Below are 19,879 nucleotides of genomic sequence, written 5' to 3' on the forward strand. Positions count from 1 at the left end.
CACTAATGTCATCCTGTTTCTGTAGAAAAGAGCAAGAGTCCAGTAGCACCTATAAGACTAGCAAAATTTGTGGTAGAGTGTCAGCTTTCGTGAGTCACAGGTCACTTCTTCAGAAACAGCCTGAGTCACAGCTCACTTCTTCAGATACAGCCTATATCTGAAGATTCCTGTTTCTGTTCTTTTCCTGCAGTCCTGCCACAAATTGGGGAGAATGCTCTCTTAGCATCAGTGGATTCCTATAAGTATGGCTCCACCCAAGCTTTGACATGCACAGTGTATGCTGTTCCATCAGTGGCCAAGATTCAGTGGTACTGGCAGTTTGAAGAAGAATGTACTTTCAGTCCTCAGTAAGTACAATGTTATTTGGCATTGGCTCATATCGACTGTTTCTCTGACAATTCTAAGAAGGTTCAACTGTTTTGGTATCTTTTTTTTCCTGTTTGGGATCCAACGTATCAAGGATGCCACCTTATCTCTAAGACCAGCTGAAAGTACCCACTTGCAATTTGTGTGCTGTGGAAAAATGCTTTTATTTGTAGGTTTGGACTGTGTCAAAACCTTCACCCCTTAGTTTAAAAAGGGTCTCTTAGCTGAGAATAGGTAGGAGGGGAAAGAAAAATCCAGATGCTTTCTAAGAGCTAAACTACAAGCAACAAATTACACGAGGATGCTCAAGTGAAGGGAGACGCAATGTTAGCCAAGAAGCGTAGTTTGAATTTCACCTCTCTCTCCACAGCCAGCAAAGATCACCCCTCAGAGGGTTTGTTAATTTCACCACTCTACAGAGGCAGCAAAGATGGCTCCTCAGAGGGGGGAGGCAGAGAAGAAATTAACAAACCCTCTGAGGAGTGATCTTTGCCAGCTCTTTAGAGAGAAGTAAAATTCAATCCAAATCGAGTTAGCCTTTATTGACATATAGCAACAATTCAAGTTATCCACTTACAAAAAGAAAAACAAGGTTAAAAGGATACTACATTACAAATACATAAATACATTTGTAGCTTATTTCAGTGATATTGACTCATAAATCCCTCTTCACCCCCACCATCAAAGTTCTCTACTATTTATTTATTTATTTATTTATTTATTTATTTATTTATTTATTTATTTATTTATTTATTTATTTATTTTATCGTATTTATATTCTGCCTGCCCCTCAAGCAGGCTCAGACATCAAAATTATCTCCTGGAATGTGGCCAGCTAGTGGAATAAGGCCAAGGATGCTGAATTTATAAATCACCTAGAATCACAGAGTTGGAAGGGGCCATACAGACCATCTAGTCCAACCCCCTGCCCAGTGCAGGATCAGCCTAAAGCATCTCTGACAAAGATTCATCCAGCCTCCTCTTGAAAACTGCCAGTGAAGGGGAGCTCTCCACCTCCCTAGGCAGCTGATTCCACTTTTGAACTACTCTGACCGTGAAAAAGTTCTTCCTAATATCCAGCCGGTACCTTTGTGCATGTAATTTAAGCCCATTGCTTCGGGTCCTAACCTCTACTGCCAGCTGGAACAGCTCCTTGCCCTCCTCCAAATGACAGCCTTTCAAATATTTAAAGAGAGCAATCATGTCCCCCCTCAATCTCCTTTTCTCCAAACTAAACATTCCCAAGGCCCTCAGCCTTTCCTCGTAGGGCTCAGTCTCCAGACCCCTGATCATCCTCATTGCTCTCTTCTGCACCCTCTCGATTTTGTCCACATCCTTTTTGAAATGAGGCCTCCAGAACTGCGCACAATACTCCAGGTGTGAAATCTTCTCCACGTCACACTGGGTGCTGTATTTGGCATGTATGAAATGAGACTCTGCAAGGACACAAATGGCTGCCCCTGACGAAGTCTTTAAGGATGAAGAACTGAAAGACATTTTGCTGGCTTAAGTTCCAGGCACAGCTTGAGTCTGGGGATTTCAGCCTTTGGATTCTCATTCTCTCTTTACATCATCTGAAAAGGAAAAGAAAATACAATTACTTTCAGATCTTAGTACCAACAATAAGACTTACCTGTGTTACATCTTGCTTTGCCACCACACCCTAGGGTCCTCTTGTTGGGGACTCTTGTTCAAACTTTCTGTAAAAGAAATTGCTGAATTAGATAATACCTGTTTTGATCAATGTGCGTTAATTGTTATAAATATGTTATTTCAGTTTGAATAACACAGTTTGAGTGTATGAAAATTTGACTCTATCAGATTGTTAATTCTTTATACTCCCGGGCGGTTCTCTAACCGCTCCTTTATTGTTATTGCTACCGGGGGAAGCCTTCTGTGATACGGCCTGAATATTTTAAACTTAAGAATCAACTGCATCAGTTTACCAAAAAAAAGTGATATGAATACATTAAGACTCAATGGGATGAATTATATTATGCGTCGACCTTAAAGAATTCAAAAAAATTTTGGGCTATAGTCTCGGGGGCATTTCGTGCTGATGATCCTTCTATGTCTGCCATTTCCTCTTATGTCTGGTTCCAGTATTTCTCAACGTATTCTATCAAGAGCATATTTGTGTTGCTGATCCATCTGAGTCTTCTTTATTTGATTTACCTGACTGGCCACCTGTGGCACCAGAGGAAATCAAAGAATTAATCCTGCAACTGTAATCGGGAAAGGCACCTGGCCCTGACACCATCCCCTCTGAAATTTTAAAATTAGTCCCGAACTGGTGGGCTGCCCCCCTTGCATCTCTGTTTATAATAGTAGATGGAACAGGCATAATCCCTACGGCATGGCTGAACACAATAGTGGTTCCGTTATATAAAAAGGGCAACCATACTAACCCTGCCAATTATAGGCCAATTAGCCTACTCTCCATAATGGGTAAGCTATACACTAAGCACTTACTTATTGGCCAAGCTGAACTTTTGGATGACACAGAAGCGTATTTTAGGCCCTGAACAGCTGGGCTTTTGAGAGGTAAAATTCAAACTACACTTCCTGGCTAACATTGTGTCTCCCTTTACTTGAGCATCCTTGTGTAATTCAACTCATGTAGTTTAGCCCTAAGCCACACCCAGCCTTGGGCTTTAGCCATGAAGGTGTGGCCAGAAGGCTTTCTGCTTGAAGTTTACCCTCCCAGGGTGTGTTTGGCAGGGGGAGGACACAGAGACTTGGAGGCCTAAAATGCCAGGAAGGTTTTTTCAATGGAACCTCCAGGAAAAGCCTCACTGACCTTCCCTGTCAGACTGTGGAATCCCAGTTATCTAGAGTTCGTCTCCCCGCTTCTGCAAGAAGCACAAAGTTTCTTGATTCCAAAAGGTTTATTGAAAGACGATGCTAAGGATACAGTTATCCATATTCCAAGGACTAGGAAAGCCTTGGCTGAACGAAAGCTTTGTTGAGAATGACACACAAAATGAAAGTAACAACACTTCAGACACCCATTCCCAGCCTCCCCCCTTAGTCCTGTCTAGAAGGCCTGGGAAGGCGAGGACATCAAGGTCGGCCGGAACGAGTTGATAAGAATTCTTCGTTCCCATGGATATAGGCGGCCTGGACAGAACCTGGGCCTGGAGGGAGAGAACTAAACAGCTACAGATTATAACATGAGAACATGGCGTAGCTATGGCTTGAGAACTGAACAGCAAACTGACACTCTGACATTCTGCCCCCCTTAAGACCTCTCCCCTCACCCTTCTGCTCCTGCTTTCTCTGGGTACTTTTTATGGAACTTAGCAATCAGTCTAGGAGCATGTACATGAGAAGCTTCTACCCACTCACGAAACCCCTCCTCAAAGTCCTTCCACCTAACCAGGTAAAAAAGCTTATTATGTCTGCGTTTGGAATCCAAGACTTCCTCAATTTCATAGTGAACTTGATCTTCTGTCATGGTTGGGTGTGGCACCAATCTGCTGGGATGCCACTCATCTGTGTGTGGGGGTGTGTGCCTTCTTGAGCAGGCTGATGTGGAAAGTTGGGTAGATTCTTTGGTAATTCTAGTTCCACAGTCACATCATTGATTACTTTCTTTATTGGGAAGAGTCCCAAGTATTTCAGGCCCAACTTTTTACTAGGTTGTTCCGTTCTGAAGTTTTTGGTGGAGACACACACTTTATCTCCGGGGTGTAATATCCATTGTGCCAGACGATGGCGATCTGCATACTTCTTGTAGTCACCTTTTGCCTTATTCAAAGTTTTTTGGATTTCCGCCCACTGCTTTGCCAGGGCGGTCCACCATTCGGTCAAGTCCCCCGAGTGTGTGCAGGGCGGTTGTACTTGAAAGGGGAATGCTACTTCCTCGTAGCCATGAACAATTTTAAATGGAGTCTCTCCTGTGGAGCTGTGTACCACGTTGTTGTAAGAGTACTCGGCAAGATGCAAGAGCTGGGTCCAATTATCCTGTTGGAAATTAATATAGGATCGCAGGAATTGCTCTAACATTTGATTAGTTCTTTCGGACTGTCCATCGCTCTGGGGATGGTGGGCGGAGCTTATTCCTTGCTCAATGCCCGCCACTTGTAAAAGCTCCTGCCAGAAGTTGGCAACAAACTGAACTCCCCGATCCGATATCACCTTGGAAGGAAAAGAATGCAGTCTTGCAATATGTTTCATGAACATACTGGCCAACTTTTTCACTGAAGGAGCATGGAGCATGGAATGAAGTGGGCTTGTTTGGAGAACAGATCCACCACTACTAGGATACAGGTGCATCCCTTAGATGGGGGAAGATCAGTAATAAAGTCCATGGAAACTACTTCCCAGGGTCTGTTGGGAGTTTCTAAGGGTTGTAGTAGTCCCGGGAGCTTCCCCCTTCTGGGTTGCACCATAACACATGTGGATCAGGAAGCTACATATTGAGACACGTCCCTACGGATACTGGGCCACCAAAACTGTCTTTATATCAAATGTAAAGTTTTCAGGTATCCGAAACGGCTGGCGGTCTGGGCATCGTGACATTGTTGAAGCACCACCCGTCTCAAACTAGCCAGGGATGTACAGTCGGTTTCCTTTAAACCACTCTCCAGCTGCCGTTTGTGTCATTTTTCCTGTGGGCGCTTGCTCCCCCTCTTTCTCCACTTCGCTTTTCACTTTTGCTCTCCACCCCTTCTGGTTATCTGGCTGTTTGGTTGCCTGGCTACGAGTAGTAACCACTCCCCCCAACTGAGTGGGGGAAAACACTGTGTCAATAGTCTCCTCCTCCTTGCTCTGATGTTGGGGCATGCATGAAAGGGCATCCGCCAGGAAATTAGACTTGCCCGGTAAGAAATTCAGAGTAAAATCAAATTTAGAAAAGAATTCCACCCAACGGAGTTGTTTAGCATTAAGGCGCCAGGGCGTTCAGAGCGCTTCCAAGTTTTTGTGATCAGTCCAAACCTGAAATGGATGACGCGCTCCCTCCAACGAGTGGCGCCAGGAGTCAAGAGCAATTTTAACAGCAAATGCTTCCTTTCCCCACACACTCCAATTTCGTTCTGCCTCTGTGAATTTCCTGGACAAATATGCACAGGGCCGCACCTGCCCATCTTCCCCTTTCTGCATGAGGACACCCCCAATGGCTGAATCACTGGCATCCACTTGTACTATGAAGGCTTTGTTCTCATCGGGGTGTTGTAGGACCGGTTCGGTAGTAAACCGATCCTTCAGCGTTTCGAACGCTAGCTGACAGCTTGGGCTCCACCGGAGTTGGGCTGAAGGTTTGGTGGCTTGCTCTCCCTTCCCTTTTGTCTTAAGCAGCTCTGTTAGGGGGAGGGCGATCTGGGCAAAGTTTTCAATGAACTGTCTGTAAAAATTAGCAAAGCCTAGGAACGATTGTAATTGTTTGCATGTGGTGGGCGACTGCCACTCTTGCACTGCTTTGACTTTAGCCGGGTCCATATTTAGTCCTTGCCCCGAAATACGGTAGCCTAAATAGTCCAACTCCTCTTTATGAAACTCACATTTGGTTAGCTTGATTGGAAGCTTGTGGCACATCAGGGTGGCCAGGACTTTCCGGACTAATTTTACATGTGCTTCATTTTCTGAATAAATAAGCACGTCATCAAGGTAAACAACAACCCCTTTGTACAAAAATTCATGTAGGACTTCATTTATTATTGACATGTAAACCGAAGGGGCTCCAGATAAGCCAAATGGCATGACCAAGTATTCGAACTAGATGGTTGTTGTGGGTTTTCCGGGCTGTATTGCCGTGGTCTTGGCATTGTAGTTCCTGACGTTTCGCCAGCAGCTGTGGCTGGCATCTTCAGAGGTGTAGCACCAAAAGACAGAGATCTCTCAGTGTCACAGTGTGGAAAAGATGTTGGCAGGTCATTTATATCTACTCAGGAGGGGTGGGGTTGAGCTGAGTCATCCTGTAAGAGTTTCCCAGGGTGTGGAATGCTAATGGAGGGAGGCTTCACTGTATCCTGAGGAGGTTCTTTTGCATATGGATTGGTTGGTGCTTGATGTGCTAATCTTCTCTGCAGAGCTATTGTCGGGTATAGAGTGTTTTGTTAGCCTGGTGTTTTTCAGAACTGGAAACCATGCTCTGTTCATTCTTAAGGTTTCTTCTTTCCTGTTGAAGTTTTGCTTACGCTTGTGAATTTCAATGGCTTCCCTGTGCAGTCTGACAAAGTAGTTGGAAGTGTTGTCCAGTATTTTGGTGTCCTGGATTAAGATACTGTGCCCTGTTTGAGTTAGGCTATGTTCAGCCACTGCTGATTTTTCAGGTTGTCCAAGTCTGCAGTGTCTTTCATGTTCTTTTAGTCTTGTCTGGATGCTACGCTTTGTGGTCCTGATGTAAACTTGTCCCCTAAGGCTCTATCAATTTCACCTGTCCAGTCTAAAACTGTGTAGGATTGCAACCAGGAGACAGTGAGGAATGGAAATGGGCTGAGCCTGCCTCCCAGAGCCAGGCTTGGACCTGGAGAGGTTATAATGGGCTGAAGTTTCCCTTCTGGCATTTCACAGCCCCTTCACACAGCTCCAGTGTATAGCAAACCTTTGCCCTGCTGCCGGCTCTGTCTTTTTAAACTGCCCTTCCCTGCTAACATTGCGTCTCCCGACACATGTTCTTCACGTTTCAGATGTATCGTGTAGAGAGAAACTAATTTGGGCATGGTCAAAGAGAGGGAAAGAGGAAATGTGTTTACCCCTTATTTTGAGTTCCCTTGTTTGCTTTGGTGCTGTGCTTAAAAGTGTGAGTGCGAACATTTATTTTATTTTCTTTAATATTTTTTTTAATTCTTAAATGCTGGTGGCTGTTTTCTGTATCGCATAGACTTCCGCTGCTCAACCATGTTATCTAAAATAGGTGCCACGGGAAGGGGGCAGCCTGTTGGCAATTCCCACTAAGGCCAAATGGTAGCAATGAGCACAAGAGAAAAGGAGGGTTGGGGGGCACCAAGTGGGTGGCATGTGCTGGGTAGAGACTTGGACTGCTGCTGGTGAACTCCAGACACCCCAGAGGGCAAAAAGGGGCAGTGCTCATGGGTCAGTGGGGTTGTTCCACCACATGTGCCAATGTCGGATATTATGCACATGGACCAAGGCATGAATTCCAAAACCATAGGATCGCCCTTCCCTTGGAAATCTGCCCATGTTCAAGACAAATTAATATCTAGAAGCGCTGGGAAGTCTGCTATGTTGAGAAAACCTCTCTGGCATCTTTTTTTGGCTTCAGAGATTTCATTAAGCATTACCCACATGCTGGCTATTTGTATAGTTTTGTATACTGAAAAGTTCCTTTAAAGAAAATAAAAGAAATAAGCTAAGATTGTCAAGATGCTGAATTCTGTCCCCCATACTAGTGTATCTGTTTACTACTTCTCTTGTCAGCTGTTTTGGTGCCTTTTTCATTAAAAAAAAAAGGTCTTTTAACAGCCATCATGATCTCAGATAATCAGGGCTCACAGTTCCAGGATGATGACATAATGATGTCCCATAGCCAATCAGATTTAGCCATGTGATGACTTCACAAAGCCAGTAAAGAGTGAGGGCGATACTTCCTGTTCCAACTCCGTGAGGGTGCTCCTAGCCAAACTGGGATCGTGCTGGCAGTGTGGTGACGCTGCATCATTACCAGTCAGATTTGGCTAGCTGCAATATCACACAGCCAAATTCATTCTGAAACATACTGCCTCTTGCCCTCACTCTGAAAATTCTTGGTCCCATCCCGCCCCCAGTATCTGTGAAAACAAGTACCCGTTTTTGCTCCACACTAGGGCCATTTTCCACACATCTTTTCTCTCGTGCAAAATAGTGCAAAACTCACAAAACAACAGCATCTTCATGGCATGATTTCTGACGTCCTCATGCCACGAAACGGAATCATGACGGGAAATCGCGCCATGAAGATGCCGTGGTTCTGTGAGTTTTGTGTGATTTTGCGCGAAGGGAAAGACGTGTGAAAACGGCCTACGATAATCAGAACCTGTCCTGTCCAGAATGCTTTTTGTGTTGTTTTTATTAGTGTTGCTTACTGAACTGGCTCTTTGGGACAGAGAAACTGAATATTAATTCTAACTTTGGCCTAGAGGAAGAGCAGAGGCAGTATAAATCTATTCATTTCTCCCTTCTTTGGCAACAGGCACAAGTTCCTGGAACTCTGCTGTGACTCTATGTATACAAATCACTTGGGAATTGGTATAGTCACATATGTTGCCACAGACATTAAAATGGCCGATGAGTTCCTCCTGGCCCCCTCCCCAGTGATGGCAAAATTCCCACTGTGTCATAGAAATGTCCAAGTTCATGTTGATTAAAAACAATTCACTGTTTAACTTGGGGCATAATAAATTGTGGAACGCTTTCCTTTAAAAAAAAAAAAGCTCCTCCTTTTATCTAGAAGTAGTGATGGTGCACTGGTGAAAAGGAACCCCTAGTTCTTATTGTGTCCTGCACACACGGTTCTCATGTGCTGCCATCTTGCATACAGTGAAACAGTTGAAGTCAGTGGGATGCAAACTGTCTAACTGGATGTAGGATTTGAGTCTTGGTCAATTGCCCCACTAGAGTAATCATGCTTCAGAAAGATTTTTTTGTTTTGTTTTGTTTTCATTTATGCTCTTGACAGGTCTTGGTATGTTTGCTCTCATTTCCTTAAGGCAATCCTCTGCTGAAGACACAGTGTCTTATTTTTGTAGTAGAGTATCTTGCAGGAAGCATCTTGATTGATGTTAGGGAATGATCGAAACAGTTGCTGACCACGTGCCCCTCCGCTTCCCTTATCTGAGTTTTGCACAAGGCCAGACTTCCTTTTAGGAATGTTTTAAAAAGGAGTCAGCTTTCCTGTTGTTTTAATATACGACTTCTACTATCTTCTTCCTTTGCTGCCTGGTCATTTCCCTACACAAGGCCCTGTGTCCTAGAGAAATACTTGAAGGAGGACCAGTGATTTCTGTGTCACTCTCTGTCTTCCTTTTGAATGAAATTAACCCAAATTGTCACTCTCATGAATGGAGGCTTGTTCCCAGAATAGCTACCATTCCCCCCCCCCCCGCCTCCAGTCCGTATCCTGGCTGGGCTGACCAACTCCGAATAATGAAGGAATTTACCTCTAGGCTCCAGGAATTTCTATTTTTATGTTTCAAAAAGGCTTGGAAGGTTGAATGTAATTGGAGAGTATTTATTCTAGTCGTAGTGCCTTTCAGAGCTTCCCATAGTCTCCAGTCCAATGGTATCAGACCTAATCAAGCTCTCTTGTGATTAGCTTCAACAATGCTACAACTTTGGGTATACACACATGGTTAATGGGGCCCATAATAGATCTGAGCCGTATTATCTGTATTCCTATCTCTGTAGCATGAGCATATGTCTTGCATATTTGTTAAAGCAACCAACAGAGAGAAAGGAAGGGGGGGAGAGAGAGAGAGAGAAAGAGAGAACACATGCTTTCAAGGTGAATTTTCTGTGATTTTTTTTCCCCCTTCTCAGCCAAGCTGGACTGGGAAATAACCCTTATGCCTGTAAGACATGGAAAGATATTACTGACAGAAGAGGTGGAAATCAGATGGAAATGGTAAAAAATCAATTTGTTGCCATCGCTGGGAAAATGAAGGTGAGCTAGTGATTTGAAATGATATCATTTCTGGGAATGACGTCACACCTGTTGGGAGCATACACATGCAGCGTGCATTCCTGGAGTGCCTGCCAGTGGTGGACAACCTCCGGAAGCTTGCCACTTCCCGCCGATTGCTGGGCAATTGACAGGCATGGAGGCAAACCCCTAGGAGTTTGCCCACCACTAGCAGGCACCTGAGAATCCTAGTTGTTGTGAGGATTAATTGGTGGAGAGAGAAACTATGTGAGCTGCGTTGAGTCCCTGCTCGTGAGCAAGGCAGTATCTAAATGAAGTAAAATATTAAAAAATCTCACTGAGTAGTTTTGAAAGTAACAACAAAAAACTTTGGAACTCCTTAAGGTCGTCTAAGTATTCACAGCTCAGTTTAACTTTTAATGTAGCATTAGGGATCAATAATGCATGATACAGCCATGTGGCAAGAAAGAAACAATTAAACTGTCAAGTATTTGCAAACTGAGCCGTGTTTCTGCAGTGGGAGAGAGGAATTCACCCATTCCTTCTGTCCATGGGGGATCCAACTCTATGCATTTAACCATTCTTGGTTATTACGAATCAATCTTATGCAAACTTAGAGGACAGTTAATCCAGTATCAGTGAGACTTACGTCTAGGTAGACATGCTCAGGTTTGATCCATGTGATATAAAGAGAAATAGTCCAATTTTCACTTTCAGTTAGTTTTAAAATCTTCAGCAATATGATTTAGTTTCGCTTTTGTTTCCCAGAGTGGGTAACCAGCAGGTCAAGTAAGCATCAGATTCAAACAGGATACCTAAAACAATGGTGGGTTGTGTTGCTCTGGAATTTACGACAGCCTGGATAGCTACGTGGTAACAAGTCCAGCTGACTTATTGTGTGAGACTCAGTTAAGCCCTTTTTGCGTAAGTGTGGCATGAAATTGCTTGGCTTGTTCTCTTGTAGACTGTAAGCACTCTTGTGATTCAAGCAGCAAATGTGTCCGCTCTGTACAGATGTGTGGCTAGTAACAAAGCTGGAGAAGGCGAGAGAGTAATCTCCTTTCATGTAACCAGTAAGTATGACTCACCAATTGTGTGAATGACCCCTATTAATATGTTTGCCTTTGCTTCAAGTAGGATTCCAGGATCTTTGCAACTATACAGATAAAAGAGGCTTCCTGACTATATATAAACAGCTAGCACATGTGCACTAAAGTTCAAATCAATGCAAAATTTTGGACAGTTCATGCAGTGATTAAAATTATATCCTAAAATAGTCGTAAATTAGGATTTTTTTTATTTTATATAGGATCCTTTTAGTGTTTTAAACTATTATATTGATTTGACTGATTGCCGGAGCAACAATGGATGCCCTTTGAATTATGAACCCTATTTACTCCTGGAGTTACCAAGCTCCAGGTGGGATTGGAGTTCTCCTGGGATTACAATTGATCTCCTGAATTCAGAAATTGGTTTGCCTGGAGGACGTAGCAGCTTTGGAGGATGGATTTATGGTGTACCATACCAGTCATGTCCCACTGAGCTCTCTCCCCAGAAACTAGCCAAAATCTCTAGCAGGAGTTGGCAATTCATTCCATCTTTTATAAAAAGTGAAACATCTTTTAAAATTATGCCCTAAATCCAACAAAATAGTCCCTATGAAGGATTTCTGCAGAAGGAAGGGAAAATCTTCACTGATTCTCCCCTCCTGTTGTAGATTTCCGGTCCCTCCCTCATGCTATTCTTGGTGTCCTGTAGGATTCAGGCCTGGCTTTATGAGTAATCAGGCTCAAACTGTCCACTAAAGCTCATTGAAGACAATTGTGGATTGGGAACAAATTTCTGCTTTTTGATCCTGGTGGGTGTGTATTGCTGGGCTGGAAAAACCCTCTCCAGAATCCTTGGACATTCTGCGCATGTGCCCTGCTGTATGTAAGAGCAGCACTGACAGGTTGAAGTGTGTGTGTGTGTGTGTGTGTGTGTGTGTGTGTGTGTGTGTGTGTGTGTGTGTGTGTGTGTGTGTGTGTGTGTGTGTGTGTGTGTGTGTGTGTGTGTGTGTGTGTGTGTGTGTGTGTGTGTGTGAGAGAGAGGGAGAATACAAACCATTTGCTCCTTTTCTGCTCAAAGGAGAGCCACTTTGGTGTAGTAGTTAAGAATGGCAGGACTCTAATCTAGAGAACTGAGTTTGATTCCCCCTTCCTCCACTTGAAGCCAGCTGGGTGACCTTGGGTCCGTCACACCTTCTAGGAGCTCTCTCAGCCCCATCCACCTCACAGGGTGATTGTTGTGGGGATAATAATAATACACTTTGTAAACCACTCTGAGTAGGCGTTAAGTTGTCCTAAAGGGCGGAATACGAACCTATTATCATTATCATTAGTTAGGAACGTAGTGGTGGAAAACCAAATTCAGTGTGACTGTAATTTTTTCTAATGAAGTATTAATAACATACTGGATATACCAAGAGTTTAACTGGTTTATAAAGTCCCTTGGCATGTTATGTTAATATATATATTTAAAAAGGGAATGATGCTCAGTTCCTTGTAACTTTGAAATGGAACATAAGGATCTGGAGATTGGTCCGGTCCTTTGCAAAGCATAAATCTGAACATCCCAGTATGAAATCCACTGTGAGTAATCACAGCTCTAATGGCGGCCAGTAGAGATGGGCAGGGCTTTTTTTCTGGGGAAAGAGGTGGTGGAACTCAGTGGGTTGCCCTTGGAGAAAATGGTCACATAGCTGGTGGCCCCGCCCCCTGATCTCCAGACAGAGGGGAGTTGAGATTGCCCTCCGCACCGCTTGGCAGTGCAGAGGGCAATCTCAACTCTGCTCTGTCTGGAGATCAGGGGGTGGGGCCACCAGCCATGTGACCATTTTCAAGAGGTTCCGGAACTCCATTCCACCGCATTCCAGCTGAAAAAAAGCCCTGGAGCATGAAATGGGAAAAAAACCAAAATGAGAGTTTCACGTTTTGTCGCTTTCCACGAATCACAAACACAAATATCCACGAAATTGTCCCGTTTTGTGGTTTGTTAGTATTGTGATTTGTCAGAACCTGGGGCACTTCAGTGGCCCCCTTCATACCCAGAGATGCCAAACCCACAGGCACATTTCAGAAGGCTCTCTTCCACCCACCCTCCCAGTTTGGCCAAGATTGCAAAATGTTGACTGGAAGGCGGTCAATGGGAAGGGTGGGAAGTGCTTGACTGAAATGGGTACCAGGACTTGCTAGGTCAGGAGGAGGATGAAAGATTAGCGGCTGCAGGGTGGTGCTGGACCAAGAAGGCAGTGGGCAGAGGGGTGGACTGCAGGCAGGGACAGTCCCAAGAGTTTTGGATGTGGAGGAGCTGGATGTTTCTCCAAAACCCTGCCGTTCATCCTGAGATTCCTCCTCGTTGTCTTCCTCAAAAATTTTGAGGATATCTACTTCCTCTCTCACCATTGGTGAGACCTTTTCTGCCTCCTCCACAGCCTCCTCAGGCAGATCTACAGTAGGAATCTCTGGTGCCTCCAAGACCTCCCCACCCCTGTATTGCTGGGCACTGATGGGCAACCTGGACAAGCTTTGCACTTCTTTCTCCCACGACCACCCATGTCCTCCATTCTACACCTCATAGTGCTGCACACAAAAATAATTTGGAAGCAAAAGAAACAAGAAAACTTTGAGGAGCAGAGGAACCCGGAAAGCTTGGCCCCCGAGCCTAGCAGTGGCTCTGAGACTGGGGTGGGGGGAGAGCCCTAAACCACCACACAGACACCTTGGCAGGAGGGACAGGTGCTCAAATTAAAATTAAAGAAAAGAAAACAAAAGAGAGAGTGCGACCTCTGGCAAGGAACCCAGAAAACTGGGCCCCAGAGCAAGGCAGTGGCCCTGAGACTGGGCTTGTGGGAGAGAGACCCTAAACACCACAGAGACACCTGCCCAGGTGGGAGAGGTGCTCTAAATAAAAGTAAAATGCACAAAACAAGAGTAAGATGCACCAAAGAAGTGCACAATAAGAGAGCGAGCAAACAGAAGTGTGAGGCCCTCAGGCGAGGAACCCACAAAGCTGGGCCCCAGAGCTAGGCAGTGGCCCTGAAACTGGCCTGGGGGGGGCAAACCACGACACAGACACCTGCCCATGCAGGAGAGATGCACAAAATAAAACCAAAGGAAACAAGAGTGTGAGCCCTCAAAAGAGCAATAATTAAGAGTGCGAGCCCTCAAAAGAGAGAGAATTAAGAAGAAACAAAGAATTAAGAAGAAATAAAGACAAGCAAAGAAAAAATAAGGGAGGCCTCAGTCAAGCTAGGCCCCAGAGCCAGGCAAAGGCCTGAGACTAGGGTGGAGTGGGGTGGAGGAAAAAAAGACACCCTCTCCCAAAGACCTTCTCAGCAAGGCCAAGAGCTGAAAATAAAGGCTTTTCAGTCTCTTTTAAAGCAGCAGTAGCCAAAAGCTCAATTCCACTCTCTCACTCCAATCCCAGCAACAGGTCCTCCCTCTCCCTCTGTCTACTGAGACTGAAAAGCACGAGGCAGAGAGCTAATGTAGAGCAGAACAGGAGATCTGTGGCTGGTAGACAGACCTGCCTAACAGGGTTTAGAGGGATGAGATTGGTGTTCCCATGGCTATAGAAGGCCCATCTCCTCAGTTGCCTGGGGAACTAACCCCCTGCTCCTCACTGTATAGGGCAGAATGGAAGCTCTCCAGTTGGCAAGGAGAGCTGCCTATCAAGGTTATGTGGGCTAAGACTGAGGTTTCCAATGGTAACAAAAGGTCTGCAGACATTCCGGGCCTATGTTGCCTAGGGAATCAATGAATTGGCGCCAGCCTGTCTGGCATCATGAATTGTTCATGAATCGAATGAATCGGGCCAAAAAGTCATGCATTTCATGAAAACCCTGGCCCCACAAAACGCATTTTCGCAAAACACGAATTGGCCCAATTCGTCACGAAATTTGATTCATATTTCGATTCGTGCCCATGTCTGGTGGCCAGCGTGTTCTCTCCTGATCACTTCATTTTGTTCACAGGAGGCCTTGAAATCAATCTTCAGCCTCAAAGTCAGCCTACCAAGAAGCACAATGTATCCTTGCTGTGCACGGCTGACAAGCTCACGTTTGAAAACCTGACCTGGTTTAAATTCAGCCCTCAGGCCTCAGTGATGTACTTCGGTGGGCTGCCCCTGCCTGTTTGCAAGAACCTGGATGCTCTTCAGAAATTGAATGCCACCGCTGCAAGAGCCAATGGGGAGAACATTACCACGGAGTTATTCCTCCAAAATATCTCCCTCCAAGATAGTGGGGATTACGTATGCATCGCCCAGGACAAAAAGACCAAAGCGCAGCATTGCCTTATCAAACAACTCACTGTTCAAGGTAATCTCATACCAATATTTATGTTTCTTTGTTCATGTTTATTCAGTTTTTAGCCTGCCCTCCCCACAAACAGGCTCAGGGCGAGTTACAAGTTACAACAATGATACAGTGCGTACAAAAATATAAAGAGAATAAACGTACATAGAATCAAGAATCCATAAATATACAGTATAAAATATAAGTCAACAGTATTCATCCACAATATGGCGCTTGAATACAAATCAAATAAGACACTCAAAGCATTGTGGGGCTGCACAAGTAAATAAAAATCTGCCAAGAACTGAACAGCAGGAAAACAGAGCAGAACCAGAGCAAGGGAGGCCAGTAGGACCACGAGCCATTGCCTCAGCCACAGCCGTATGCCTGGTGGAATATCTCCATTTTACAGGCCCACCGGAACTACGACAGATCCTTGAGGGCCCGAATCTCAATAGGGAGAGAGTTCCACCATACTGGCGCCAGAGCCAAAAAGGCCCTGGCTCTGGTCAAGGCCAAGAGAACATCCTTAGAGCTGAGGATCACCAGCAGAAGTTGATCCGCAAATGTAATGTCCTCTGGGGGACGTATGGAGAGAGGCAGTCCCGAAGCCCAGACAATGATGCACTTATGAAAAGGCTCATATTTACCCAGGGACTTTGTTTTAGATCACATTTCAAGCTCTTAACAGTTGCTTCAGGCATGTGAGTCGGTTGCTTTTTTAAAGCCTACGTTTTAATTTTTCCTCTTTGCAAACAGAACCAGTGGCGCCCACCATTATTGGGACCCCTGAGAATCAAACAGCAGTTATTGGTGAAACGATACAAGTATCTTGCGTAGCGAACGGAATTCCTTCTCCCCTAATCATGTGGTTTAAAAACAATGACTCCCTTATTGAAGATTCAGGTGAGAGTTAATGTTCTGTGCTTTAATTTTTACTTTGCAGAATGGCTTTACATAAAATGCCTCTTTGATTCTGTTATGCATAATCTATTTGCTATCAGAAGCATCTCATACATGAAGTGCCTTGGTTTCTTGTGATTTTTGCAGTGGCTCACTGTATTTTACATGATGTGTACCGAGTTTTGTCTGTGCGTTGGGTATGGAGAAATCTTGCAGGCAGCTTGATTAGATGACTATTGGCTAATTTCACAAAAGAGACTTGCTGGGATTTAAGACTGCGCAGAAGCCACACTTTTTTTATTTGGTAGCCCCGTCTGAATCTCAAGTATTTGGATATTTTAATAAAACACTTACATGCTCAGAATAACTCTCTTCCTTACCACTATTGTATATTCCAAAACTGTGTCTTAGCACTGCAAGCAGATTCAGAGGCTTAATCAAGATTTTATCTGGTTCAGATGAAGCCCTGCATTGAGATCCTTGGTTCTATTGTGTGATGTGAATGGAAGATTTCAAGTGAGATTTATGCCATATGGCATTTTGGCCGTGGTAGGAGCTACTCTGCTCATTATCCTAAATGAAAACATAGACAAGTCAATGTCTTCATTGAAATGCTAAAGGCGAGTCAAATTAACAATGTCATATGTGTTTTCTCTACAAGGCATTGTTCTGAAAAATGGGAACAGAAGCCTCACCATACGAAGGGTGAGGAAGGAGGATGAAGGTCTCTACAGCTGTCATGCTTGCAACATCCTTGGCTGTACAAAAGTGGCATCATATTTTTCAGTGGAGGGTAGGTAGAAATGTGTAATAATTTCACAAAATGTTCCTTTCTACTTTGTATATATGTTATCTATTTTAAAATGTATGTATTACACATTTTACAGTTTTCAGCTAAACATTAGGAAGAACTTTCGGACAGAGTGGTCCCTCAGTAGAACAGGCTTCCTCGGGAGGTGGTGGGCTCTCCTTCTTTGGAAGTTTTTAAGCAGAGGCTAGATGGCCATCTGACAGCAATGCTGATTCTGTGAACCTGGGCAGATCATGAGAGGGAGGGCAGGAAGGGTTGCATCAGTGCTCAGTTCTCATGGCCCCTTCTTACATGCCCAGGGTAAGGCTGATCGCCACCTTGGGGTCAGGCTGCAGTTTTCCCCAGGCCAGTTTGACTAGGGATCCTGACAGAGTTTTGCCATATACTGGGCATGGAGTAAGGGTCACTGTGTGTGTGTGGGGTGGAGTGGGGGAGAGGTAGTTGTGAATTTCTGCATCGTGCAGAAAACATTTGAAATAGTATAAAACAGTTCAATAAACACATACAAAATACATAAAACATACACAACACAAAGACTAGAGCAGAGGGCCAGTAACAGTAAATATTACAAACAAAACAAAGTCTTCGTCTGCTGGTGGAAAACAGCAGTAGAGGGAGACAGACAAATTTCCTTGGGAACGGAGTTCCAAAATTTTGGCTGTTCTAAATTTTGGGCAGTGAGCCTTAATTTTCTCTTAGACGTGGGTTGATATCCACCCACATCTGTTATCTAAGCTCATTACAGAATTTACCCATTTAAGAAACTGGCCATAACTCAGTGGAGGGGCATCTGGTTTCCATGCAGGAGGTCTCAGGTTATTCCTTGGCATCTTTACTTAAAAGATGCTCTTTATATATAACAACAACATCATATATACTGCCCTTCAGGACGACTTAATACCCACTCAGAGTGGGTTTACAAAGTATGTTATTATTATTCCCACAACAAACATGCTGTGAGGTGGGTGGGGCTGAGAGAGCTCCTAGAAGCTGTGACTCGCCCAAGGTCACCCAGCTGGTTTCAAGCAGAGGAGTGGGGAATCAAACTTGGTTCTCCAGATTAGAGTCCCGTGCTCTTAACCACTACACCAAACTGGCTCTCAGATATTTGGATTTGTAGAAACAAGAGAATGTTTCTGGGTCTGTGCAGCTGTATCTAAACCTCCTTTCTGTGGTGCTCTATGCTCTGTTCCTCCTTTATCTAAAGTGCATTCTACAAGTTTGGGCTCCATCCTTTTTGGTGGCTGCCGTATATCTGTGCATTAGCCTCCTGACAATGATTGGTGGGGGGAATCCTACCCTCTGGGCTTTTTTGGTGGACTGTGAAATGGAATTATTACAAACAGCTGCAGGTGCTGCTTGGGTCTGGGCAAAATAGAAATGCTTTTCTGGCTGTGAATAGGATACTCTATACAGGTTGTTTTAATTGCCCTTTAAATATATTTGATATTCATTTTAATTTGTATATGGTTGTCTTGAGTCTTGGTTGGTGAGAAGAAAGGTGGGTTTATAAAAAATTGAAATAAATACAGAACACATCCATCCAAAATACAGGGCACGGCCGTCCAAAATGGAGCCCCTTTAAGTCTTACTGATTTCTGTTGGAGATATAAAAGTACAATGGGGATTATTTGCCTATTTACTTCATCCGCTGGGCATATGGTTGAGGCCAGTATTAGGGCCATCATTGAGCCTCCCATCGCCTTCTCCTATCCAATGACATCCTGTCCATTCGGGTGTCTCCCTCTTTGTATTTATGGGCAGGAATGTGCAATAGGCCATCTGAGTTACGATTTTATGATATGATTTTAATTGTATTTGTATAATTATGTGTTTTATGAATGTTGTACCCTATCCTGAGCCCGCTTGTGGGGAGGGAGGGCTAAATCCCAAATAAAGTAAAGTAAATCTATACCTCACTTTTCCCCCTGTGGGAATCCAAGGTGGCTCATAACATTCTCCACTCCTCCATTTTATCCACACAACAAACTTGTGAGGTAGATTAGGCAGACAGTGTGATTGGCCCAAGGTTACCCAGCAAGTTTCTAATAGTAGAGTATAGATTTGAATCTAGGTTTCTCATATTCTAGTCTGACACTCCAACCACACCAGTATGCTGGCTCTCCAATCTGATTATTGGCTGGTGGAAAAGAGAGGAGGGGTCCCCTTTTACCACTCAACAAAGGCTGTACTGGCCCTACATGGACAAAAGCCATGTGGACAGGAGTTATACCAAGGGAGAGAATTGGATGAAAATGCTGCCTGAATGCAACCCAGGACTGACTGGATGCAGCCCGGGGCTTAGTGTTTAACTTTGGTTGGATGCAGCCCGGGGCTTAGTGTTTAACTTTGGTTGGATCTTGCCCATTTAATGTGGTTCTTGTTTCTAGATTATTCTTGCTGCTGTACCAGTGTGGGTGCCTTGGTTGATTTCATTAACTTTAATAACAAAGATTAACTTGATAATGAATTGACCAGTATTCTGAATACTTACTTTTATTTTATTTTATTAGATTTATACTCCACCTTCCCCACAAATGGGCTCAGGGCATGAAACAGCATGAAAAACAACAATAAATACAAGCTTATGACACATAAAACTATAAAAGGGAATCACAAATAGCAATAATCCAATTTCAGGAATCGTCGACAATTGCATAGGCCACTGAAAAAGGCATAAAAGCTACAGGTTCTGCAAGATCAGCTGTGTCGTGGCACTCAGAGCTGGTTCAACTCAGTTGGACTGCAGTGGGGAATGTGTGCTGAAGTATTGGAGGGTCCAGTCTTCATAGCTATGTTTTCTTTGACACGTTTTTGTCTTAGTTGACTTGCTGCATGTTGGGCTTCTAAAATTTCTCTCTTGAACAAGGAAGCCCTTTCA

The 19,879-nt window shown here is 44.2% G+C and overlaps 1 protein-coding gene across 2 annotated transcripts in view; it reads left to right on the forward strand.

Annotated features, from left to right (window-relative positions):
• The window catches only part of KDR (kinase insert domain receptor), a 70,653-nt gene that overhangs the window by 22,395 nt on the left and 28,379 nt on the right, over positions 1-19,879 (forward strand). For both annotated transcript variants that reach the window (XM_054990298.1, XM_054990299.1), the window contains exons 10-15: positions 191-347; positions 9,847-9,970; positions 10,914-11,022; positions 14,964-15,308; positions 16,044-16,190; positions 16,849-16,980. In XM_054990298.1, coding sequence (XP_054846273.1) covers positions 191-347; positions 9,847-9,970; positions 10,914-11,022; positions 14,964-15,308; positions 16,044-16,190; positions 16,849-16,980 — 1,014 coding nt within the window. The remainder of the gene's footprint in view (positions 1-190; positions 348-9,846; positions 9,971-10,913; positions 11,023-14,963; positions 15,309-16,043; positions 16,191-16,848; positions 16,981-19,879) is intronic.

The sequence above is a fragment of the Eublepharis macularius genome, chromosome 10 (assembly GCF_028583425.1).
Source record: "Eublepharis macularius isolate TG4126 chromosome 10, MPM_Emac_v1.0, whole genome shotgun sequence".
NCBI classification, from domain to species: Eukaryota; Metazoa; Chordata; class Lepidosauria; order Squamata; family Eublepharidae; genus Eublepharis; species Eublepharis macularius.